This window comes from Panthera uncia (genome assembly GCF_023721935.1).
Source record: "Panthera uncia isolate 11264 chromosome B2 unlocalized genomic scaffold, Puncia_PCG_1.0 HiC_scaffold_25, whole genome shotgun sequence".
Classification (NCBI taxonomy): domain Eukaryota; kingdom Metazoa; phylum Chordata; class Mammalia; order Carnivora; family Felidae; genus Panthera; species Panthera uncia.
The window spans coordinates 21,880,266-21,907,855 of record NW_026057581.1 but is presented as its reverse complement, the minus strand read 5'-3'; the positions used below and the strand labels follow the sequence as shown (position 1 = coordinate 21,907,855).

The window sequence follows — 27,590 nt, the reverse complement described above, 5'->3', positions numbered from 1 at the left end:
ATATAAACATGACTAATTATTAATTCCATTTCTAGCCCCTCTCCCTTCCTTGGGGGATGGGAGGTAAGACTGGATATTCCAAGCTTCTACTCAGGGCTTGGTCTTTCTGGTGACCAGCCTCCATCCAGGAGCCCACCTAGAGTTGCCTCATTAGAACAAAAGTTGCCTCCAGTGCTCTTACCGTGTAGGAATTTACAAGGGTTTGAAAAGCCTTGTGTCAGGGATGGAGTCAAAGACTAAATACTAGAACAAGAGATGCTCCTACTGTTCTTATTGCTTAGGAATTTGTAACAGCTTTATCAGCTCTTTGCCAGAAGGCAGGGACAGAGACCCAGTATATTTATTTCTATATATTTTCTGTGATCTCACACATGGGTACTAGTCAATAAAATGGAAGAAAGTCTTGATACAACAGCCTGGATGGCTCCAAGGAATTAAGCCAAATGAAAATACGCAACCCTAAGTGGGCCTGTATTATATGTGCCATTTATATAACATTCTTGAAATTCTAAAAGCATGGAAGTGGAGCACAGACTTACTGGTTACTGTGGGTGGTGGACATGGTAGGGGAGAGAGGTGAGCCTGGCTGTGAAAGGGCAGCACAGGGGCTCCTTTTGGTGTTGGAAATGTTCTGTGTTGAATGTTATCGGTGTCAGCATCCTGGTTTTGATTTTGGTACCATAGTTTTGCATATGTTATCACTGGGGGAAACTGGACCTTGGTTTCTCTCTGTGTTATTTATTCTAACTGTAGGTATGCAAATCAAGAATTATCTCAAGATTAAAAGTTTAATTTAAAAAATCATCATAAAAATAAATTCCTTTGGAGGGCTGGGTTGTCTTCCAGCCTTTTGTATCTTTGACAGTCCTTTATTCATTTGGTAAGTTCCTTCTTTTTGCCAATTCACTGGTTAGGTTCTGAAAATACAGAGTGAAGACAAGTGTGGTTGTAAATATTTGCAATCTAGAAGCATCTAAGTGAGGGGATACTATCCAGGGAGGGGATTGTAGCTTCAGGGAGCATCAGGACCATATTTATTTCACTCTGTTATACTGGATTTCAGACTGTGAGGTTGAGGAGAAGGCTATCATTTATTCATCTTTATATTCCAAGTACTTGCCTTTGTAGCTGGGATATTTGAGACACTAATGCAAATATGCTGGAAGCTTTATTTGACTACATGAATGCAATGGGGTTCAAGATATGCTCACCCCAAAATAAGGCACCTTGGCATATTGAAGATCTTAAACTGACGAATTTGAAAAAAATGACAGAAGGTCACTGCTTCTCCCCACTGTCTTCTTTGTAGACGGAAATAAATCTCCCATATGAAAGGCACCCTCTCTGTACAAGGAGGAAAGGATGCATTGTTATCACCAGAGATGGGAATTTGGGGCCAAGAAATCTGTCCAAACAAACCTTGTTAGACTAACCCCTACTTTCCTAGTTACTTTATTATTTACTGCCCTCAACTTTCACAAATTGATTGTTTCTCTGTCTGTAAGCTATAAACGCTTCCTGTTTTTGGGCCCTCATTCTCTTGTGAAGGCTCCCACGTACATGTAGACATTTAATAAAATTTGCGTGTGTTTTTCTCCTGTTAGATTAATAGGATTAGCTGTCTTTGTCAGTTTAATTTTCAACTCTGTCATTAACTCTAAGAGGGTTGAGGAAAACTTTTCCTTTCCTTACAAGTGCTGTAGTTTTTATGAAGGAAAGGAAATAAGCTTTATGACCAAACAAAAGAACTGGATAGGGAGATGTGAAATTAATTTTTTTTAGATTGTGGGAACATACCTTTTCACAGTACGATGAACAACTGGTTGGTGGACTTGAAATTTAGCAAACCCATAAAAATCTATATCTCCAGAAAACACATTCCTGATATATTCCTCATAATAGCTCATGGAGGATTTTCAGGAGTACTTTGACAGAATATTGACAGAGATGAACTGATCCTCCACAAGAAACTACATTACAAAAGCTCAGTGCATAAAAGCAGGGTGGGGGAAATCAGAGGCAGTTAATTTCTTTCTATGTTCATATGGTAGTTTTTCTAGGTTAAGACCTACACACATACGTAAAAAATACGTTATCATGTTATATGTATAATTTTTTAGCTGCTTTATCTGTTTTGTGATCCTTGACCAATGTCAAAAAATATTTTCAATTAATGTTTTCTCCCACATCATTTGAACTGTTAAAAGATAATCTGATGCATATTAAACATTTTAAGAGTTTGAGCAAATACTGATTTGAATTGGGCAGTGCCAAACCAAAAATGGATAGGAGCACTCCATGGACAGGAGTGTGGGGAGAGGCTTTTATAGAGAAAAGGTGGAAATGAAGTAAGGAAATTATTGATTGGCAATAGCTTAAAGTCTAGTTGGCTGTTTGTGATCAGTTGTCCTTAAGTTTTGATTTTGTAACCTTGAGACTTTTGCGGGTATAGATTTTGAATTGCTTAGGTAGGCTGCCATAGCCTTAGAGCAACCTCTGTCTAATGACCTCTTTTTAAAATTAGTTTAACAGTGCCAGTACTTTATTTCACCAGCCCCTTAGAGTTGGACACTTAAGCTTTTTCCAAATGTGAATACTCAGTTTCTGGTTTTGTCCTATTCAGTCACTTAGAGGCGGTACACTTTTGCAATCACCATAAAAAGACAGGGACACTGTCTAACAGACTAAATCTCTGGCAGTAAAAATTTGAAAACCACTTTCGTTTTTTCCCATTTATAAGGTAGGTCTTCTATTAGCATGATTTTTTTTGACAGAAACTTTGATTTCTGGGAGGAAGCCTTAAAAAAAAAATGCCCCTCTTTCAAGAAGATTAGCATTGATGTTTCTTTAATTTTTAGTTTTAATTCCAATATAGTTAACATACACTGTTATAATAGTTTTAAGTGTACGATATAGTGATTCAACAATTGTATACATTACTCAGTGCTCAGAAGTGTCTTCTTAATCTCCTTGACCTATTTCACCCATCTCCCCTGCCCACTTCCCTTCTGGTAACTATCAGTTTGTTCTGTATAGTTAACAGTCTGTTTCTTAGTTTGCCTCTCTGTCTCTCTCCTCTCTTTTTCCTTTGTTCCTTTGTATTGTTTCTTAAATTCCACATGTGAGTGAAATCATATGGTCTTTCTCTGACTGACTTACTTCACTTACCATTATACTGTAGTTCCATCCATATTCTTGCAGATGGCAAGTTTTCATTCTTTTTTTTATGGCTGACTAATATTCCATTACACACACACACACACACACACACACACACACACTCCACATCTTCTTTATCCATTCATCTATTGATGGACACTTCAGCTGCTTCCACAGATTGTCTATTATAAATAATGCTGCAATAAACATAGGGGTGCATGTATCCTTTTGAATTAGTGTTCTTGTATTCTTTGGGTAAATACCCTGTAATGCAATTACTAGACTGTAGGGTACTTTTATTTTTAACTTTTTGAGAAACTTCCATACTGTTTTCTACAGTGGTACACCACTGTGTTTTGCATTCCTACCAAAAGTGCATGACGGTTCTTTTTTCTCTACATCCTTGGCAATACTTGTTTCTTGTGTTTTTGATTTTAGCCATTCCGACAAGTGTAAGGTGATGCCTCATTGTAGTTTTGATTTGCATTTCCCTGATGATGAGTGATGTTGAGCATCTTTTAACGTGTCTGTTGGCCATCTGTATGTCATTTTTGGAGAAATGTCTGTTCATGTCTTCTGCCCATTTTTGAATTGGATTGTTTGTTTTTTGGATGTTGAGTTGTATCAGTTCTTTGTATATTTTGGGTACTAACCCTTTATCATTTTTCATTTGCAATTATCTTCTCCCATTCAGTAGGCTGTCTTTTACTTTTGTTGATTGTTTCCTTTACTGTGCAGAAGCTTTTATTTTGCTGTAGTCCCAATAGTTTATTTTTGCTTCTATTTTCCTTGCCTCAGGAGATATCTAGAAAGATATTGCTATGGCTCCTGTCAGAGAAATTACTGCGTGTGCTGTCTTCTAGGTTTTTTATATTTTCAGGTCTCACATTTAGGTCTTTCATCCATTTTGAGATTATTTTTGTGTCTAATATAAGGAAGTGGTCCATTTTCATTCTTCTGCACGTAGCTCTCCAGTTTTCCCAGCACCATTTGTTGAAGAGACTGTCTTTTTCTCATTGCATATTCTTGCCAGCTTTGTTGAATGAATTGGCCACACAATCATGGATTTGTTTCTGGGTTTTCTATCCTGTTCTATTGATTTTTGTGTATATTTTTGTGCCAGTGCCATACTGTTTTGATTACTACAGCTTTGTAGTATAAGTTGAAATCTGGAATTGTGATACTTCCATCTCTGTTTTTCTTCTTCAAGATTATTTTGGCTATTCTAAAATCTAAAATAATTTAAGTATGTAATGCCTACGCTGCTCAAGTGTTTGCTTACCACTCTATGGGTGCTTGTGCTTTATTTGTGTGGACGAAAATACTGGTGGGACGATGGAAAGAATACTAGGTGACAAGTAAAGGGGAATAGAAGGCCTGGTCTCTGCAGGGAAGGTGTCTTTGGGCCTCAGTTTTCACATCTGTTAAATGCCATACTGGGTCTATCTCATCTTTAAGTTCCCCCTGACTTTAAATTTTTAAGTTTCTCTTCAATATAAATAGTTGCTTAACTAGCCAAATGAGAGAACCATCTTTTCTAATGTTGGAAAGGCTGTGGAAGAATGAAGCCCAAGGTAGAACTGGAAACCAGGCTTCTAGAACTCTTTGCAACTGTGTACTTTTTGAAGTGAATTCTTATAACAGTAGTCATAGACATATATTTTAGTCTAAGTGAAAAATATTTCCAAATCTTAATATGGTAACATCTCCATCATCTCTAGAGATTAATATTCTACCCATGACATTCTTTTGGTGCACGGCCACATCTGGGAATTAAAAGCCTTATAGGAATAAAAAACTTGCCACTTCAATCTTCTTGCACTAACACCAGGCACTTTATGCTTTAGGACTGCACCCAGTCTTATGGATACATAGCATTTAATTCTAATTAGCTTAATTGTTTTGCTTCCCTGATAGTTTACAACAGAGTGAAAGCCTCAAACTCTGAGAGCATCGCAGAGCTATTAGTACTATTATAATTGTGGTAGAGGTTCTGCTGGCCAACTGAAATTGAAAGAGGCAAAAAAGAATTAAACACTAAAAAAACTGCAGAAATAGCAATAGCTTTTCCTAAAGGGTGACTGTTGTCATTGAGAAAAGTTTAAATTTTGTTTATAGCCTTTGTTAAATAGTATAGTAACATTTCAAAATGTTTCTCTACCAGTGGTTCTCCAAGTTTTGCTGACATAGAATCATCCAGAAGCCTTGTTAAGTTACAGACTGCTGGCCCTGCTCCAGAGTCTCTATTTCTTGGGTCTGGGGTAGGGCCTGAGAATCTATTACTCACAGTTTCTTTTTTCTTTTTTCTTTTTCTTTTTTTAATGTTTATTTTTGAGAGAGAGGGAGGGAGGGAGAGAGCATGTGGGAGAGGGGGATGGGTAGAGAGAGAGGGAGACACAGAATCTGAAGCAGGGTACAGGCTCTGAGCTATCAGCACAGAGCCTGACGTGGGGCTTGAGCTCACGGACTGCAAGATCATGACCTGAGCCAAAGTCGGCCGCTTAACCCACTGAGCCACCTGGGTGCCCCTCACAGTTTCTTTTTTGATGTTGATGTTGCTGTTCCTGGGACCATACTTTGAGAACCACTGTCTTATGCAAAAGCATTTTAAATATTGTTTAAAATAATAATACTTGGAAAAAATTAAATTATGTGTAAAGCTCATACTTTACTATATAATTATTTCTAAAATATCTTCATTTTGTATCATACCTCCTGTAGCCCCCTCCTTGTGTGGGAATTGAGAGCTTAAAAAATCATGGGAATTTTTTTTTCTTCCCTCTGTGCTGTTCTCTTAATGAGAGTGTGTTGTCATTTCCAAGCAGAGAAACTCCAAATATTTGTGATTTTCTGTTTTTGAATTTATTTGTTTCTACTTTCATTCTTTCTTATTCCTAATTTTATTTGGTTGTCTTTTTACTATTAGAACCCCAAACTTACTTTTATATTTTTTATATCATTAGTATGTTTCATGCTATTTTCTCCGAGCACAGGTCATAAAATTCTCTTTCTCTGTTTCTCTCTGTCTCTCTCTCTGTCTCTGTCTCTGTCTCTCACACACACACACGCGTGCACACACACACACACACACACACACACACACACACACACACACACAGAAAATGAAGATGTTCTAACACTGTGGTACAAAAGTAAGCCTCCCTGCCCCCATCTCCCAGCCAGCTAGGTTCACTTCCGTGGAGGCATCTGTTATTGTCAAAGCTTGACATTCACGCAGCCCTTATTATTCCTGGATTATTCATGGATTCTGTATTTGTGAATTTGCTTAGTTGCTAACATTTGTTTGTAACCTCAAAATCAATACTTGTAGAGTTTTCATGGTCATTTGAGGATACGTAAAGAGCATCAAAACTTTGATTCACCCATGTTTCCACCTGAGGTCCAATAACACAATGCTCTACCTTCTTGTTTCAGCTCTTTCTATAAATGTGTGTACTTTTTGCCAGCTATTTAGTGCCATGTTTTTCACATTTTTGTGTTGTTGATGATTTTGCTGTTTATAATGGCCCCCAAGAGTAGTGCTCAAGTGCTGTCTTGTGCTCCCAAGCTCAAGAAGGCTGTGATATGCCTTATTGAGAAAATACCTGTGTTAGATAGCTTCATTCAGGCCCTGAGTTATAGCGCCGTTGGTTGTGAATTCAACTTTAGTGAATCTACAGTATATATTAAGTAGAGTATCTTTTAACAGAAACACACATAAAACAAGGTTATGTATTGATTAGTTGACAAAAATGTGAACAGAGGCTCACAGGAAACTAACTCTGTATTTCCCCTAGGAGCAGTGGTTCAGTATTCACTAATCTAGTGTTCTTAGAGATGTTATAGATCATAACTACCGTGAATAATGAGAATGGACTGTGTGTATATTATTTTCATCATTTTTGTTTCATATATGCTTTGCAATTTCAATGAACTGATTTCATGCACTAGCTAATCCTTTAAGTTACATAGTGTACAGAGAAATGCAGAACTTTTTTACAGGGGATTTTATTATTTATTTATTTTATTTTTGAGAGAGAGAGAGAGAGAGAGAGACAGAGTGCGAGTGGGGGAGGGGCAGAGAGACAGGCAGAATCTGAAGCACATTTCAGGCTCTGAGCTGTCAGCACAGAGCCCAATCCGAGGCTCGAACCCATGAACCTTGAGATCATGACCTGAGCCAAAGTTGGCTGCTTAACTGACTGAGCCACCTAGGCACTGCTAGTTTTTATTTATTTTGAGAGAGAGAGTGCACACATGTGCATGCACAAGCAGGGGAGAGGCAGAGAGAGAGGGAGAGAGAGAGAATCCCAAGGAGGCTCTGTGCTGTCAGTGGAAAGCCTGGCAAGGCTCCATCTCCTGAACTGTGAGATCATGACCTGAGCCAAAATAAGAGTCTGATGCTTAACTGACTGAGCCACCCAGTGCCCCTTTACAGGGGAATTTTAACAGAGAGCATAATATGATCTGGACTGATTGAGGCTGATGGAACCTTCATAAGTGGGCCTAAATTTCACTGTTCTGCCCTCCTGTCACTATATTCAGAATATGGTTTAGTGTGCACATAACAACCTTCTCTGAAGCAAGAATTAAAGAATGTTGTTTGATTTCCACGTTTTCAAATGGCTTTCTAAATGACCTTCACTGCTGTACTTTGCTTGTCATCACTTTATAATTACATGTGCTGTGGGGAGAGGGTGGTCCCGTGGAAATGTCACTGTGAGTTCATGAATAGTGTCTTTTCTCAGCAGAACAGTAATACAGAAAGATATAACATGGATATTCTTAGTGGAGTTCACTCCTTTTGGCTTGGGAAAACATTCCTTTTACGGACAAAAACATTGTCCCTGTCCTCCAGTAGCTTAAGCTCTAACAGATGGATTTGCAGCTGCCGGGTGAGCTCAGTGAGTGTCTTATGTGCACGTGGGGAAGAGAGAAGAGAGGGCACAGCTGTGTTTGAGGAAAGTAGGAAGGATAAGACATAGTTTAACAGAGATAAAACACCTCTGCAATTACAAAACATTTCAAAGGGAAGGTGTGTTTTCATTTGAAAAGAAAACTGACAAGGAGCTTATCAGGACTGTCCATTGGAAAAAGTGAGGGCAGCAGGTATTTATCAGGAGAGGGCTGATAACGGCAGTGGCAGGACAGACCAGGATCTGGCAAGAGTCAGAAGGCCTGGGCTTGATTCCTGATGCTCCATTCAGGGCTTTCAATTCTCAGTTGACTTTGGACAAATCCGTTTATGTTTTTTGTTGTGTTGTTGTGAGAACTGAATGAAAAAAATAATATAAAGAAGAAAGGAAACACTTTTGAGAGGAGGTGATTTTATTTTACCATTTGTTGGTAGACACATATTTCAGGCTGATAGCATCTACTTAATAATTGTGGAACTGAGGACTGGCCAAGCCTTTGTGTGCTGTGATTTATTCCTTCCACCACTACAGCCCAGACTCCAGGATTTTATATGCAGCAACTTTATTTGGAGAATCTTAGCTAAAATCAATTTATTTAGAATATTTAGGAGAAAATAATTTTTAACCTGGAGGCTATTTTTCTATGTAACAGTAATATTTCTAATTGCCTAAAATAGTTTTTAATAGGCAGTTTATTGAATTGATTTAAAACAAGTTTTAATTTTATTTGCCATAGCCACTCTGCTTGCTAAATTATTTCTGGGTGAAAACTTTATTCTTTTTCATTAGCTGAGTACTTTTTTAAAATTTTAAGCCTGTTATGTACATGTACTTTAGTAAGATTATTATACATTTATCTTACATGTGGAATTTAGTGGATAATTATTCTGTCATTCTGCAAATGTGGATGGAGAACCACAGTATAGGCCTTTCATTAGAAACAAAATAAGTGATAACTAGTAGTTGATTCACGTTAAGAGTAACTAGCAGTTTTGGTATTTCATTCATACTAATGGATACTGGTGACATGATCTTAATTTTAACTGATGATACTTTTCTTAACTGAAAAATAGTGCAAGAGTGATTGGGAATCTCTCTGCAGTTCCAAATATGGCGATATCTTTAAGATACTTATTAACCAATCTTCAAATTCATTTTGCAGCGTCTTTGGTCTGCAGTCATTCCCTTGTGCATTTGTTTAATTACAGATTTTAACCTTTTGACTTAGGGCAACAGAACTGATTTCTCTTGGAACCAAGTGCAGTATTTTTCCATTTGTTTTTATGTCCATCACTAGATAACTTTTCTCTGGAGTATCCTTCTATTCTTGAACAATTAAGAAACTTCCCGTGTGACAGAACATTTTCAAAACTTTCATTCTTGAAAATATGGCATTTATTAGCAAAGAATGATATTGGTAGTCATTTCTCAACTGAATTTATAGTGATGAAAAGACACTTCTTCTGAATGGGAGCATTGTATATTCAGATAATGACTATTTTAAAATTGCTTTTCCAGCTCCTTTCTTCCCCCTTAAGACTTCATTTTAATAAAAGGCATTGTCTACACAAAAGGTAACTCTTACCAAAGAAGACTGAACTGCCAGGGGGTTTCTCAGGCTCTCTGATCCGTGTGCTCTGGCACCATTTCTCATCAGGCTTGCCCTCTGCGAGCAGCTGCCAAGTTTTCTTGCATAATTGTCTTGACAAATGGTATACTCGTTAATATTGCAACTGGACCTTTGCCAATCTGTGGAAGCCATGTGCCCCAGGCGTCAAGTCTGGTGCCAATTTCTTGCTGGTGGCTTTAAGCCATGCCTTAAATATGTTGTTGAAACCAATGATGGATAAATAAATAGTCACTTAAGGTAAGAAGTACTTTCATTTATCCATGCAAGAAGAGAGCATTTTTGAAAGGGAAGGGACTGCTGGTGTTTCCGAGCTGTAGACCCTCTTGTGTGCTGGCACTACAGCTTCCTGCCTTGCAGGCTTCCCTTTTGTAACTTACATGCTCCAGAATCAATCAGAAAAACATATCTCGGTGAATCCTTAGAGAAAAGAGTTTATTCACTTTATTCTCTTCAGTGCTGTTAAAGTGCCCCAGGTAGAAAAGCCAGGTTGTTGCTATTGGTGCCTACAGTAATTTCCAGGAATTAAGCACAGCGATGCTCTGCAAAAGGATAATTGTGTCTAAATGGACAAAAGTCAAGGAAAGAATATGGGATGCTCTCAGTACAACTGTGTGTTAAAAGGTTTCTCCTAGGCATTTCATGTTATTGCAAATCAATGATTTCAAAAACACAGTGTCCGTTTGAGCCTGTATTGGTTGTTTTCTAGTGGGAGAGATATACATGTCCACAGATAGTTACTACTAGATGCATTTGGCATTCAAAGTGTGAATATTTATATTTTAAACATCCAGGTTATTTATATTGACTTCAACTCAACCAGCAGGAGATAAATTTTTGTGGTGCCCTGTTATTTCCAGAATTTGCAAAACCATATCTTCTGATCTTCTGCACAGCCAAGCTGGACTCTTGGTGATTTTATTCTTTGTGTATTGAACAGAACCACTCCCAGAATAACTTTCCTACTTATTCTCCAAGCTACAGCTATCTAGATAATGTGTGGTCTTGTCTCTGATGACTGACTTCATTTGCATATGGTCCTTTTCATGATAGTCTCAGTCTCAGGAGGAAAAACTCTGGCTATGGTGACCAGGACCTGGGTGTATGTAGTTTAATTTGTAAGACCTTTGTCCTATTTGACCAAGTTTCAACTGTGTGTTCTTGGCTTCTCTAACAATTTTGAAGGGGGGGGGCATTCACATAACGTTTATTAGAGCATACTATTATAATTGTTCTATTTTATTGTTATTTATCTTCTACTGGGTCTCACTTACAAGTTAAATTTTATCACAGGTATGCATAGCAAAAAAGGATTTATAGGGTTCATTACTGTCTTTAGTTTTAGGCATCCACTGTGGGGGGGGGTCTTGGGAGCATATTCCCCATGAATAAGGGGGGATGAGTATACATGCATTTTAGTTAGAAATTATTATTTACAGAAGACAGCAGAGCTAACCAGAGAAGTATTTTCTGAACAGTTTATTACTCCTTTGAATCAGCAGTACAAACTAATGATAAGCTGGACTGGAAGAAAAAAGGAATTTTGTTCCTAGATAACTGGTTTACACAGCCTTACTTTTCAATTTATTGTGAAAAGTAATGTTTTTGACGTCTACCTAACCCAACAATGTGACATCTTTAACGGACACATTTAATAGAGCCTGGTGACCAAAGAATTTTATGCCCCTGATAACTCTAAAAGTAAAAACTGCCAGTTATTTTAGCAGCAAAAGATGGATTTATTCGAGGATAAAAGAGAATTGCAATCCCAGGACAACTGAACTGAGGCAAAACCTCAGGCAAGTCTGGGGAACAAATGAGAGGCAAGCTTTTCCAAGGAGAAAATGAGTAAGTTGGGAAGGCAGTTATGAACTAAAAGTTCCTTGTAGTAAACTCAGAGTTCCAAGTATGGTGGCTTCTCATTGGCTGAGCTGTTACCTGGGGATGAGGAAAGCATCTCTTCCTTCAGCTTCCTTCCATGTGTAAGGTCAAGTCCCAGTAAGGTCAAGTCAGGCTTTTCTTGTTGGGTCTGCAATTGATATTGATAAAGAGTGGAAGGGCATAGAGCTTCCCATCCTGAGACTTCCTGATTTTGTTTTAAGTGAGGTTTCCTGTTAGTAAACACGTTAAAAAAATAAAGGTAATCTGCATGCTTGCTGTAGTTAATAGATTCCTTGGGTTTTACAACTTTCAGTACAAGAACTCAACCTTAAAAATGCTATTGATGCAGTTGCTAGTGCTTGAAATGAGGTTGATCAATCAACACAACAAATGCTTGGTCCTGACTTGGGACTACAATGAGGTTTGAAATTGAACCTGCAAAGGAGACATTGAAGGAAACCATGGCACTAATGAAAAGATTATGTCACACTCTCTTCTTATGCCAGAAGTTGATCACCCAGACTATTAAATAAATTGAATAGATGCTAAATTTTATAATGTTGTGCCTCTTGTACATTCCTTGAATGATGAGGAAATTGCTGGAATTCAGGCCAGCATGAGGACAGTAGTGCTGATGACGGTGACATTATGAATGCAGATGTGCTAATGAGATTTAAATTAAGAAATACATACTTGGTTTAGTCTATGTTCCTAGCATATAGCTCCTAAAACCCTTGTAATTTCTTTCTTTTTAAAAAAAAATTTTATTTTTGAGAGTGTGCAAGTGCACGCAAGTTGGGGAGAGGCAGAGAGAAAGGGGTACAGAAGATCTGAAGCCTGAAGCAGGCTCTGTGCTGATAGCAGAGAGCCCGATGTGGGGCTTGAACCCACGAAATACAAGATCGTGACCTGAGCTGAAGTCGGAAGCTCAACCAACTGAGCCTACCCAGGTGCCCCAGCCCTTGTAATTTCTAATTGTAATTGTAACCCATAGTCGCATTTTTTGTTATAATATTTAGTTTTGTCCCCACTACCAGAAAAAGCTCCAGGGACATAAAGGTAAAATGGGTGTCTTTTGTTACTCATATAACAAACCCTTCCTAGCACAGCTGAGTTTATATTAATGAAGTGACTTTTGGCAGGCCCCTAGGTTACCTGAGGATGGGGGCTGATTGCCAAGAGAACCAACAAGACCTTTGAGGAGGGGCAGAGGGGCTGGAAATTGAGCCCAGCCACCATGACAACTGATTTAATCAGTCAGATCTATGTAATGAATCCTCCATAAAACCCCAGAAGGATGCGGTGAGAGAGCTTCAGGGTTGCTAGTCATGTGGATGGTGGTGTGCCCAGAGAGTATGGAAGCTCCATCCTCTTTCCCACAAACTTTGCCCTATGTGTCTCTTCTATCTGGATGTTCCTGAGTTATATCTTTTTATAATAAGCCAGTAATATAGTATGTAAACTATTCTCCTGAGTTCCACTCTAGTAAATTGATAAAACCTGAGGAGGGGGAACCTCTGACTTATAGCTGGTCATCATCTAGACTAGTGATTGGCATCTAAAGTGGGGCAAGGAGGCAGTTTTGTGGGACTGAGTTCTTAACCTGCGCTATCTAATGCTATCTCCAGGTAGATAATGTCAGAATTCAGTAAATTGTAGGGCACCCAACTGGTATCTGCAGAGAACTGGAGACATGCTTGGTGGTGTTGAAAAACACACATCACAGCAGATGTAAAACCCCATAACTGCTGTAGTGAAAAATGTGTCATGAGTTAATTCTTGGCCCTTGAACAGTGAGTGTGCAGTAATAACAGTAAACAAGGGGGAACTGAATTGAGGAGAGCCTGCTAGGCCAGAAACCCATGATAAAGAGATAGACTGGAACAAGCCTTCTTAACTTCCATGTATCAGGGCTGGCCCATCATTAGATGGCCAGATTGAGGCTAATGATTACCATGATGGTAGTAATACTGCCATACTTTTCTGAGATCCTCTGGCAGTCCCATACAATGAGTTGCATATAAAGCATAGGTAGTAGCTTAGTTTGAACTAAGTTTTAGTGAGAATTTTCCTTTAGAAAGAAATGTTTGTTTAACCAAAATACAATGTAACATTTTAGCTTTAACATGCATTAAAGACTTCATTAATGGGTATAATTGAGAATCATTTATTTGGTATAGGATCTGGCATTAATTTCCTAGAAAATCTGAATATCTTAGGGAAATAACATTGAGTGATTGGCATGGTGATTGTGACAGTTGATTTATAGCTAGGGAGAGGAAATTGGAAAGGCACAGAAGTTTATACATGCCAAGCATTCTACCTGCATTGTTCTAAAAAAATAATTGCTTAGCGGGTCATTGAACACAATTAATTAAACTATCTATGGCCATGTTACATTTATACTGGTGGCATTTATTTTTGATGTAGTTATAAGTGGGTTTAGTATAGGCAATTAAGATGGCTAGAGCTCAACTCAACAGATATTTTAAAACAACTTCTTATAATCATAATTCAATATTTCATAATAAAGTTTAATTAAAAATTTAGTATCTGTTTAGAAAGTTTAGAAATATAAAAGTACAAAACAGAAAATAAGGACTGGGGATTATAACTATTAAATCTTGCTTAGTTCCTAAATATAATATGTGTATATTTATAGGTATAGATATATATTTACATAGTTAAGATCATATCATACATACAATTTTATATCCTATTTATCACTTTATAAGTATATGGTTGTATCATTAAAACTCTTTGAAACCATTATACTTTATGAGTGCATAATATTTTATTGTATGGTTCTATAATTTACTTAATCACTCCCTTGTTGGGGGATGTTTATGTTGTTTCTAATATTTTTGTATTATAAATCATGCTATAATGAAACTTCTTTGTGTTTAACTTCTGTCTTCATTTACATTATTTCCTTGTGATAAATTCCTAGAAAGGTAATTACCCTGTCAAAGGGTATGAACAGTTTTAAATCTCTTGGTATTACTGAATTCCCTTCTAGAAAGGTTGCACCAATAACACTCTCACTAATAATATAGCTGCCTTTTTAGAGACTTTTTTTTTTTTTTTTTTTTTTTTTGGTATTCATACTACTCAGCAGGAGCATAAACGTACTCTTGCTTTGCCCTTTTATGAGTAAAAGTTAACGGAAGTTGGGCATTTCCCCACCATTATTTTAGTGGGGTAAAATGTATAAACTGTGTTGACTGAGCCACGCTTCATATTTCTTGGTAGAAACTGGAGGTTAATGGAATGTGCCTGATCTCTTTTTTTTCTTTTTTTTTTGGTATGGTTATGACCATATGTGGGTCATGTTTGCTAACTGTGCTTTGAAGAAATTACCAGTCAGGCAGACTTAATGCGCTGCCTGGTTTCATTTACATACAAGACTTAGAGAGAAATTGAAAGGACCGACTGTTTAAATCGTTACAAAATTCATTCATTCTAACAACAAACATTTGCTTGATGTTTTGCTAGTTCTAGTCACTTGTGCTAGATATATAGTGGTAAAGACAGTTTACAGCGTTCTCATGTGGCCTATTGAACAACCAAAAGCATCCAAGTATAATTTGTGACCATGTCACAAGATGCCTCAGATACCTTTTTATTTTTATATATTTATTAAATTCACTTAATTTACTTTTTTAAATAAAAATTGTGTATATTTAAGGTATATAATATAATTTTTTGATACACATATATGAAATGGTTTCTACAATCCAACTAATTCACAATCATTTCCTCACATAGTTACCATTTTTCTATGTTCAATGAGAGTATCTTAAATCTGCTCTCTGTGAATTTCCAGTATTCAATACAGTATTATAAACTATAGTTGATGTCATGCTGCATCTTTGTACCTTTTGACCAACATCTTTTCATTTCCCCCTCCACTCCACCCCTACCTTTCTACTCTTTATGCTTCTGTGTACTTGCTTTTTTAGATTCTACATTATAGGTGAGATCTTAACTAGACTTAAGTTGAAGTAGAAGGAACATTTACCTGGGAATTAGGCCACTATGTTCTCACCTCTGACTGACTCATTGGCTGCACATCCTTGGGGATATAGCTAATCTTTGACTTGGTATCTACAAAATATGACTGTTGGACTTCATGATCTCTGTGATCCTTTCTAGTTTTCTAATTTTTTAAATTCTTCTGAAGATTGAATAGCTCTCCCTATTTGTAAGCTGAAATCCATATACTATTTTGGAAGCTAGTTTATATACTAAAAACACAATCTTGGGAATCATTTTTGATCGTTTTGGTTATAGAATCCTCATTTTTCTTATATGGGGGTCTAGATCTGCCCTAATATACCTACTAGTCACATGTGGCCAATTTCAATTAAAATTAAGTAAAATAAAATTAAAAATGAAATCCCTCAGTTGCACTGGCCGCATCTCAAATACTCAATAACCAGATGTGGCTGGTGTCTACCATATTTGACAGTGTGGATATAGGACAGTCCTGTCATTGCAGAAAGTTCTGTTGGATGGCATGGACCATTGGTTTTTGGTCAGAATAAGCTCTGTCTTGTAAATAACAACACCATTTGTCAAGAAGGGCTGGAAAAAAGTGATCTAGTGTCTGTTTAAGGTGTACTGCTTATGGTATGCTAGGACTTCTTTTTTTCTCTCATTTGGTTCCAGTGTCAATTTTTTAAGAAGCATTTTCTGTCCAAGTTGGAACATAGAACTAACTACATTGCTTTTGACACTTGCAGAAGATGAACTTTAGCCTCACTTCCCTTAAGGATTTTACGGTGTTAAAAGTCTTAAATGTCACTATATAATTTTTCTTTAAAAATAATTGTTTGGGGGCACCTGGGTGGCTCAGTTGGTTGAGCACCTGAGTCTTGATTTCAGCTTGGGTCATGATCTCACAGTTTGTGAGTTCTAGCCCTGCACTGCACTGATAGCACAGAGCCTACTTGGGATTCTCTGTCTCCCCCTCTCTCTGCCCCTCCCCTTCTCTCTCTCTCTCTCTCAAAGTAAATAAATAAACATTTAAAAAAATTGTTTTTACCGGAGTTTCAGTTTGGGATGATAAAAACTGTCCAGGAATAGATGGTGGTGATGTTGCACAACATTGTCAATGTACTAAATGCCACGGAACTGTACACTTAAATTTTATGTGTATTTTAAGTGCAGAGAAAACAATTTGCTCTGATTACAAGGAAAATGAGTGTCAGGGTAGCATCAAAATAAAGCTCAATATATTGTCTTTCTGCTTTAGGAGGAAGAGTAGAGGGTTTAATTCTGTTAAATGTGTCCCAGACTGGGTTTCCCAGGAAGCAAACTCTGAGGTGAAGTTTAGCATGCAGGACACTTATTAATTATGTGGTATTGCTCTTGGCAGCAACACCTATGGGGGACTGAGAAGAAGCTGGATTGGGCGGAGGGAGAAGTTGAGCTTCCGCACAGTCCCAACGAAAATCTCAGCCACCTGCATGGGGGCCTGTCAGCCAGCCTTTCCTGAAACAAACCACCCACCATAATGGATGCAGACTGCTCCTGGAAGGTTGTATGACCCTGGGCAAGGCAGTTTTCTTGAGGTGAGGCTATCTTTAAAAAAGGCTGAAACCTGAGGGGCATCTGGGTGGATGAGTCCTCTCTTGAGGGCGGATTTGGGTAGTGCAGCACAGTTACTCATGGTAGTAATGACATCAAGTCAGAAGTTTGTTTTCTAATAATCCACAGTTTTGGACTATGTAAATAGAGGACCAGAAAGTAAGAGAAGAAGGACTCTTGTGGTGTTAGGTAATTTCTACAACTATCAATACCCAAGAATAAAGAAAAGGCAGGTTCCAGTCAGATTTTTCATTTATTTTCTGGTTTGAATTTATTATTTGTAATTATTTATTTTTTTCTTATAAACACAAAGTTATGTAGTAGCTATAAGTAAATGTCATTTAGAGTACCATAATATTTTTTTTTATGTCCTGTGATCTGTAATTAGTCAAAGTAGCTTAAAATACTGTATGTTTGCAGAACTTGGAATGACCAAAGAAGGAAGGAAAATATGATGGAATGAATTAGCCCATCCTGTACACTGGAAGAGATGACCCCTTATCTTCATTGTTCCCATCATCAACAAATAACACCAGTGAGCACTTTTTATAGGGCTCTGAGGCTCTCACTCTAAAGCCAGCAGAGTGATTTTGCCTTCTGATGTTTATCGGAAAATGTATCAAAAGAAAGTCAGTATGAACTTACCTGAATAGCCTTTTAAAAAGAGTTTTGGCCCATTGCAGACATCTCAAAATGTCCTTGTAAGTAATAAAGTAATAAATGTCCTTGTAAGTAAAATGTCATTGCATTTTTTAGTAGTAGTGACTACCTATAGCATATTTTTTTCAAGTCATGGTAGAGTGAGAAGTACACAGAGTTCCTTATGTAGTCAATGTATGACATTTTTATATTTATTTTATTGCACTAAAACTTTTACCACTGACTAAAGAAACTATTATTTATACCTTTGTTTTTGTTCCTCTTTTGTCTCCATCTTATTTTTCTTCTTCAGTGGCTTAGAGTATATTGGAAAGGTCATGGGATTTTAAAGTTAGAAGACAAGGATTCGAGGCCCCTATTTTCTACTTTTATCCATGGGAATTGAGTTATGTCACTTATGAACTGGTATTTCTTTTTCTGTGAATTGTGATGAATAATTATGTGTACTGCAGGAGGTCTTATTGGAATCAATAATAATAAAATGCATGTGAAACTATTTTATAAAATGTAAACATTCTTGTTATTAATGCATATTTTTTCAAAAGCGATACTGCCTTCTTGATAAGGAGCTGTGCTGTATTCCTATAGGATATTCCTGTAGGATATTCTGACTTACAATGATTGGTTGATCGAAAAGTAGGCCTAACATTCAGTTAAGAAAGCTCTGGGGACCCAAGAGATTGGAGTGAAATGGGTTAAAATTAAGGCTGTGCCAGGAAGACAGGTTATCTGGTACTAAGTAATATTCAGATCAATATCCACCAGCCTCCAGAATCCTTGGTTGGTGACTTTCTTGGATTTGTACAGAATGTATATTAAATATTTATTTATTTATGAAAAATCAGTAATCTTTGGGTCTGTCTAGAAAAATATTCTAGTGATTGCTCTCTGCTGTTAGGTTGTTCCTGGATGACAGGTCACGAATTAACAGGTACTTCTTTTTGGCTGACTCCTGACTTCCTAGTAACCACATCAATCATCCTTGTTTCTCTAGTATTTTCCTACACATTCTGGGCTTATACTTTCTCTAAATCAGTTTCCTTTTACTTTTTCAAATTTTTCATGTTTCTCCTAATTTTTATTTTCTACAAATAACTCTTAAATGGATTCCCCTTAATTTCATGCACAGTGCCCTCCTCTGACCCTGTTTTCTAATATTTATAACTTTTCACTCTAAATTACAGCATTTGTCTTTGAAAAAAAAATCACATTTATTTGGTGAATTTGGGATCATACACAGTATTTTTATTTATAAATCTACAGCTTTCCTTGAGAGATTAGGACCATCTATTAAAAGTTCCTTCAGCTTCTCTTCCTTGAGTCTCAGAAGTTTTAAATATTTTCATTTATTCTCTCATTGGTATCCTCCTTCATTTTTACATCTTCTGTTCATTTCTTAACCCATTATTGTCACATTGTGACTCTCGGTCTAAATTTCTGTCTTGTCTAGCAAGACAGTGGGATGCAGGATGAAAAGTGAGATATGGCTAATGTCCGGGAAAAGACAAGAGCCCTGAATAAGGGTCCTCGCCCTGTTTTTATTAGGATTAGAAGGCTTGCAAACATGGAGAGGGATGTGCACAAAGAGACAATGAATCTGTGAATATTACCTTGTGGATGTGAGGGAAAGGGGGTCTTGAAGATATCTGGGGTTAGGGGTTTGGGTTAATACAAAGCAAAATCCTAATGCTGGGCAGTTGGGCGGAAGGTTGTTTACAGCAGACATGAGGCAACACTTCTGTTTATCTTAGCTAGCCTAGGGGATGAGTCAGGGGAAATAATCTCAGAGTTAACAAAGCACCTTTCTTTTTGTTGATCATCTCCACTCTGGGCTGTTACACCTGCAGTGCAGTGGTCTGTAGCCCAATTTACCTATTTACCTAACTTGGTCCTTTCCTCCTGTGAAAGCAGCTTTTTGCTATAGTACTAAATTGGGGGTGCTTCCACCCTGAATATCTAATCTTGTTTATTTCATATACCTATGTATTGGGCACCTTTGTACCCATTTCTGGGCCTTTGCCCCTCCCTTTCTATTCTGGGGACTCTGTACCTCCTCTCTATTCTGGGATGCCTTTGCACCTCCCTATTCTTGGTTGCCTTGTCTTGTTTGCCCAAACGTGGGTGTGAGCATCCTATGGCTTTGTATTTCTTTATGCCTTGCTAACCCATTGGTGTAAGCCTGGGGGATTCTTAAGTTTATCCCCCACCCATTATAATCTGATTTCTGTCCTCACTCAGCCATTGAAATATTGAAATTGCCCTGTTGATGATCATCTTGTCAAATAATTCTTTACTTTGCTCCTTGCCTAACCTCTTTGTTATGCTTTATCCTTTGACCAATTTTCTTTCCATCCTTTTCGGTTTTTCTTCTTTTACTTCTTCCTCCTCTTTTATCCAGTATCAGGGGTAGTGCTAGAGTCTGGGTATACAAAGATTTACATGAGAGAGAGAGAGAGTTAGTTAGTTCTACTCTCAAGAACCACATAGTCTAACAAGAAGACAAATAGTAATAATATAGCACACTAAGGATTGCACATTCAGTAGCATTAAGGTTCAGAAAACACCTTGGTTTCCATCTAAAACTTCATTGTGCTTAGCTTCTGTGATACTGTACTCTTTGGTTCTCTTCTGGCTTATTCTTTATATACCCTTCCCTTGGAAATATGATAATTTCTAAGAGTTCAGTCTTTTGCCGATTTTTATTTTTGTTCTCACTTGCCCATGGATTCTCATATACCCTTATGATGTTACCTCTTACCTCTATACACATAACTTTCAAGGTCTACATTTCTAGCACTAATCTCTCACTTCATTTTCAAACCCATACTACAGACTGATTCCTAGAAATTACTAACATGACTGTCTTAACCCATTCTTAACTTCAACCTATCCAAAGCTATTTCCTTCTCCAACCACAAATACACATATGAAAATCACTTGAACAGACAAACAAAATTCATCCTGTGTTTCTTCAGTGAATAACTTTATTGTTTTCTCTGTTATCTGGTCTCTAGAAGTCTCTGGGTCATTTCCAACTCTTGATTCAACTCATCTCTTACATATTGGGCATTGGGTTAAGTATATTATGAACAAGATCTAGTTTAATTCTTTTACTATGAGGTTGGTATTGTTTTCTAAATTTTTATACATGAGAAACTTGAGAGTCTGAAAGATCAGGCAGTGGTATGTCTGAGGATAATACGCAGTGCCTGACTGGCCAAGTTAGGGTCACACCCACGTGGGTGTCTCTGCAAAGTGTGGTCTTTTGCCCATTGTATTGTATTGACTCTTCTCACGGTTGGTCTCACGGTCTCTTCTCTACCAATGTTAGCACATTTAACATCCACATTTGTACTTTTGTTACTTTTTGTGGCTCTATAATCTGCATATATTTGTGACTAGGAAGAGATTCTTAATAGTGTGGAAGAACTTTTCAGTGAATTAAGCTAAAACAGGGCTCAGCAGACTTTTCTGTAAAGAACAAGATAGTAAGTATTTTAGGTCTTTGCTGCTAAAGACCTAGTCTCTGGCAGCTATTCAGCTCTGCCTTAAGAGTAGAGAAGCCACCACAGACAAACTATAAATGAATGGGCATTGCTGCAGTCCAAGAAAGCTATTTACAAAAAACAGAACATGGGCAGGTTTGGTCCTATGGTTCTAGGTTAAATAGTATTTCACTTCCACTATCTAAACTAATGGGTTTTATTTGATGTATTAATTTATTCATTCCTGTATTCATTTGTGCACTTAAAATGCAATTATGTGTAATCATGTTCACATAAGAAAGAAGTTAAGAGAGGTAATTAAAGATGTATGATTTGAATTTAACAGTCTGGCTCTATTGATTGAGAAGTACTTGAGTTGCTCAGAGTTCTGAACTTTGTTCTTGGGAAGATGTAAGAGTTTCTGCAAGTTGCATGATCTGCTTAAGCCTTAGTTTCTTTGTAAAGTGGTAGGAATAGTACTTACCTCACAGTGTTGTTGAAAGCATGAGATAAAAGACCTGCCATATCAATAGAAGTCTGACTGCCATTGGTGGTATTTTCCCATGGCTCCTGTGTTTTCCACATGAACTTTTTTTTTTTTAATGTTTATTTGTTTTGACACACACATACACACCCACAGCCACAGCCACACACGAGTGAGGGAGGATAGAGAGAGAGGAAGGGAGAGAATCCCAAGCAGGCTCCGTGTTCTTAGCACAGAGCTCCAGGCTGGGCTCTGTCTCAAGAACCATGAGATCATGACCTGAGGCAAAATCCGGAGTCCAGTGCTTAACCAACTGAGTCACCAGGTGCCCCTTGAACTCTTATAGGAAATTTGACAGAGACAAAAGGAAAGGAATCTTGCTGGATGGAACTGGGAATGTTATCATAATCATTATTCTCTCCCTGTAAGAGATGATAATAGAAGAAAGAAACCCAAGTAATTGTTTTAGGTGGGGAGAATACACAGTGGGGAACATAATGCCAGGGCTGAGCAGATTAGATAAAAAGCCTGGAAAAGAAGACAAGATAATTAAACTTTCCTAAGTAAGGTAGAGGTGGGGTGAGGAGAACAAAGAAGGGGCATGAGGATAGGGCACAGATGTGGGAACAGAACCTAGAAGTGCATGTGTGAAGGGCTGGGAATTGAGAAGGAAAAGACAGTCAGCAACCCTTGATTAACTGCACCAATAGCACCTTCCCCAGAAGAATTCTGAACTTTGTGTAACAGCATATGCCTTTGGAGGGAAGAAATGCTTTCTCATGTCTTGCCAAGGGTGCTGAGCTAGGTAGCTAATAACCTAACAGCCTGAGTTTGTGCCAAGATGTATAAGGTGGCACATGCATATTTAAAATTCCTATCTCTTGCATTGACAAGCCCCTGAATACTGTACATAGGAAGACAGATTCCCCCTGAAGCTCACCCAAAAACACTTTTAGAAACAACTGACAAAATAGTGCCGTATTCGAATAAATCCAGGGAGTTCCCGGGTATCTTGTGTCATGACAGTAGTCTCTGGCAAAGGTATAATGCACAGGCTTCTAATAAGCAATCACACACACCCACAATAACTTAACTTGTAGCTAGATATTTTCAGTTGCACTTTTGAACCAGTTACACTCTGCTCCTGGGTACATGCTCAGTATGCTTTTGACGGTCACGTGGAACAATAGAATTCCCTTCTAATGCAGCTTACTATGACGAAGGTATGTACTTTCTTAGTATGATTATAGGGCCATTAAAGTAAAATAACCACTTGGTTGTATGCTTTAAAGTAGCTCAATAGATAAAAACAATTCTAAAAGTTTGAAGGTGATTTCGGTGATTTAATTCATAGTAAATTTTTTTATGAACATAGGGAAATGACATCTAAAGATTTTTATTACTGAGATGCCTGAGTCAGTTTAAAATTTGCTTCTATGACCATACATTAGTGGCCCAGACTCTTCCTCTGTTGTCTTAACTCTTCAGTGGCCTAAAGTTCAGTCAGCTATACCTGGGTCTTTGTCACCTTTTTGTTTGTTTGTTTGTTTGTTTGTTTGTTTTGAGAGAGAGAGAGCACGTGTGCACATGCACGTGTGCAAGCGGGGGAGGGGCAGAGAGAGACAGGGAGAGAGAGAATCTCAGGCTCCATGCTCTCAGTGCACAACTCAAGAACTGTGAGATCATGACTTGAGCCGACATCAAGAGTCAGCCACTTAGCCATCTTAGCCACCTCATCTTTGACATTGAATGGCCTGTGCCAGGTGACTTCTGAAGTGACTTTCTACTGTGAAATTTGATGATGCTTGTCTTAAATTAATTAATTTGGTCTCTTCTTAGATTAAATTCTAGGCATTTTTTGTTTTTTAAAGATTTAGTCAGTACTTTGTTTTCTGACTGTTCTGTATCCCTAGCCATGTAAGTGTAGCCCTTCTCCTGGTTTATTGTGGGTGTATAGTAGAAACTTGCTCTTTCGCAAAACAAAAATACAATGGTAGGATGCTGCAGTGGTATGACACACATTTAAATGACACGACCAAATGTGAGTACAGAAAAGATTTGCATTTATAAAAATAACTTCAGCTGTCCATTGGTATAGTCTATCACTTTGTATAATATTTCCTGAAGTTGTTTGTTTTTGTTTTTATAAAAGTGAAAACTAAAATAACCACCACCTGAAGTGGTGTATTTTATTTGAAACATCAAAAAAATTTTAATGTGATAACAATTTTGTAACATTACGTAACAACATTTTGTAATATATGGGATAATCCAGAAGTCATGTCTGTCACAGGTAAGCAGAACTTTGTAGTTAGGAGGATAAACAGAAATGTGCAGGATGGCTGTTTCAAATATCATCTGTTTGTTCTGCTGTATGTAATCATGTGTTTCCTTTAATTAATGAGACTTTGCTAGGGTCAGCCAAGCCCTCCCTGTCTTTTAGATGATCCCTCTAAACTTTTTGGTTCTTGAATAGTCCAAATACAAGGAAATTGTCACATTTAAAGTTTTATTCAACATAAGGGATTCAGGACATGACATGATGTGATAAAGGAAGATTTCTTCAAACTCAAGGACAAGGGAAGGACAACTTGAGAGTAGGTGTCTAAAAGTGACGTCCAAGGTTCTTTTGACTTAGAGCGGTGACTATTAAGCCTCTGGCAGCAGATTTCCTTAATTTGATCTGTGTGGAGGAGGTCGTGGGGAGACAGATGTCAGGACAGTGAGGGGTTGGGAGGAGACACAAAGGACATGTTTACTTTTTACAGTGTGAAGCCTGACCTGTGCTTTGCACGTGTGCTCTTTCCAGACTCTGTGAAATAAGTTTCTACAATGATTTGTTCGACACTCAGGAGAGTTGGCCACGTGCATATCTACCTGGTGAGGAAGGCCAGCGGTGTCTCCAAAGGCCATCATCAACAAACTGTGGGCTCAAGACCTGCTGCTTCAGAGTTTGCTGCCCGAGGAGCTTCGGGCAACGTGCTGGAGCTGCTGGGCAAATCCTACCCTCAGGACAACTACAGCAACCTCTCCCGGAAAGTTCTCTCCAGGGTTGGTAGGAATCTGCACAATCAGCAGCATCACCCTCTTTGGCTGATCAAGGAGAGGGTGAAGGAACACTTCTACCAGCAGTATGTGGGCCGCTTTGGGACTCCGCTGTTCTCAGTTTATGACGACCTTTCTCCAGTGGTCACCACCTGGCAGAACTTTGACAGCCTACTCATCCCAGCCGACCACCCCAGCCGGAAGAAGGGAGACAACTATTACGTGAATGGGACTCACATGCTGCGAGCTCACACGTCCGCACACCAGTGGGACCTGCTGCGGGCTGGGCTGGATGCCTTCCTGGTGGTGGGTGATGTCTACCGGCGCGACCAGATCGACTCCCAGCACTACCCAGTGTTCCACCAGCTGGAGGGCGTCCGACTCTTCTCGAAGCATGAGGTGAGTCTTGAGACATTTCTTATCCTTGACAGAAGGCCTGGATGTTCTTGTTGAAGTCCCTAAAGTTTATCTCAATGAAACCACTTGTCCTTGATCTCATTTTGCATTTGTGTATTATACATCCTTGATGATTTCCTTTGTACAGGCCAAGCCTCAATATTTTTGATTGATTTGTTGTGTTGGTACCTACAGAAATTAGTGGGCTTTTGTTTTTGCCTGTCTGACCTTATTCTTTCAATATTGACCTGTTTTTTTCAGAATTTCTTCATATGAATGAATAGTCAGTGGTTCAGATCTATCCTCAATCCAAAATGAGGAACATACAGTGCTGAAATCTGTGGTCAGATTATTCCAGTTCTCGGTTCGTAAGAGTTAATTATGTGTTCATGCTATTAGAGGTTAATGAATTTCTTATACAGTATAGGGGACTGGCAATTTATTGGCTGAGATTGGAAACTGTTATTACCCCAAGCTCTTCCCTTACCCTTCCCTGCTTTACATTTGTAGGTGCTTTACATTTTTTTCTTTGTGAGGTGTCTTAGTTGTTGCTGTTCCTCAAGTGTATGTGTGGATGCTTAGCGCTTTTTGATTGAGAAATTTGATATTCTAGTTATTCTTAAAAGCACCCAGCACCTTGCATTTGTTAGTTGATATCATAATATATTGATTTCCTAAATTTTTTTTGGCAAATTATGAAAATCCCTAAAAGCTTGAGTCTGTTTCCTAAAAACCTGCATTAGCACTAGTCTTTCATTCATTTATTTTTCAGTCTCTATTTTTTTTAAGTTTATTTATTTTGAGAGAGAGAGAGAGAGTATGAGCAGGGGAGGGGCAGGGAGAGAATCCCAAGCAGGCTCTGTGCTGTCAGTGCGGAGCCCAATGCAGGGCTTGAATTCACGAGCCAGGAGATCCTGACCTGATCTGAAACCAAGAGTCGGACACTTAACCATTTGAGCCACCCAGGTGCCCCTCTCTGTTTTTTATGTAAGAAACAAATGGACTTAAATGAAGCACAGCAAGTATTTTACTTTTACTCCTTTAGCACTTCTTCCAAATGTGTTCATTGAAATAGGAGGGATGATTATCATCACAAAACTCCCTCCTGTGAACATAAGCTAAATGGGTTGTTGGACATGGAAAGGAATAGTATATGATCCCTAGGCTAATAAGTGACCATTGTTTTCTTGTATTAAATGAGTCGTGTCATACAAGACAACTGTTTGCCTCAGGATGTGCTGTTTTCCTGTGAGTCTGTGATAATACAGCAGTAGGTTAGCTTTACACAAAAAGGCCACCCAAACTTGATTGCAGAGCTGCTTAAGTGAGCACTCTTACTGGTTGGAATAGCTGTCTATTTTCTAAGTCAGACTTAGTACTATTAATAAGGATATGGGTTTATTGGGCAATGAAAAGGAAGTGAACAAAGACAGGTGAAAGTCGAGGAAATAAGACCAAGTGGTAGAATGTCACCTACAGTTAATGTCCTGGAGGAGACGTATGCTAGTAATATGATGTCCAGGTCACAGCAGCGGGCAGGTGCTCAGCCCAGCTTACCTCATTAAAACACCGAGAAAGGAAAGTGCTCACTAATTTGTAAGCCTGAATGCCTTGAAAGTGGCAGGGAAAGCTTCGAGACTTACGCTAGCATTTTAATGGAGGAAAAATCCTTGGAAGGTGGAAAATAGGAAGAGGGGTAGGAAACTGATCTTCATCTTGTTTTCTTATTTGGGGTCCAGTCCAATTTAGTGGGTAGCAAACATGACTAATCTGGACTGATAATGTTACTGTATTTTCTGCTGTATAGTTAAAAAAATTATACACAATACCTACACATACAAAACTAATGATATAGTTTGATAAGAGTTCCTGTTTATTGTTTCATTCACTCCTCTTGAAAACTTCATGAGATCGATTGTTTACATTTGAACCATGAGGAATCTGAAGTCCCCAAACGTTGCCCCAGGTTACCCATCCAGTTGGTGGTAGGGTTAAAACTTGAACTCAGGTATTTGTAGTTCATTGTCCATTCTTCTATATTCTGTTGCTTTTCAGGGGGCTGCTTTGTAAGTGGAACCTGTTTATGACCCAAGTAAAATGTTAGTTTCAAGAATGGTGTTGGGGAGAGAGGGTGTTTTTTTTTGTTTTTGTTTTTGTTTTTTAATTCTTGGCCTCAACTAAAGTGTTGGTACTAAGTCTGACCTAATCTTAACCCTCAAAAAAAAGTTTTTTCCTTCTTTTAGTTTATTCCCCTAGGAATAGGACTTTTAAGTAACTTTAATCATGTTACTTATGTAATATGTAATTAACAATTATATTATTATCTTTTAATAATACAGAAGTCT

The 27,590-nt window shown here is 38.1% G+C and overlaps 1 protein-coding gene across 10 annotated transcripts in view; it reads left to right on the top strand.

Annotated features, from left to right (window-relative positions):
- Positions 1-27,590, top strand: part of FARS2 (phenylalanyl-tRNA synthetase 2, mitochondrial) — a 533,637-nt gene that overhangs the window by 111,214 nt on the left and 394,833 nt on the right. For 7 of the 10 annotated variants that reach the window (XM_049654908.1, XM_049654911.1, XM_049654904.1 and 4 more), the window contains 3 exons: positions 16,964-17,159; positions 17,596-17,876; positions 24,614-25,248. In XM_049654908.1, coding sequence (XP_049510865.1) covers positions 24,637-25,248 — 612 coding nt within the window. In that variant the 5' untranslated portion in view covers positions 16,964-17,159; positions 17,596-17,876; positions 24,614-24,636. The remainder of the gene's footprint in view (positions 1-16,963; positions 17,160-17,595; positions 17,877-24,613; positions 25,249-27,590) is intronic. The other 3 variants (XM_049654909.1, XM_049654906.1, XM_049654905.1) reach the window with 2 other exon arrangements.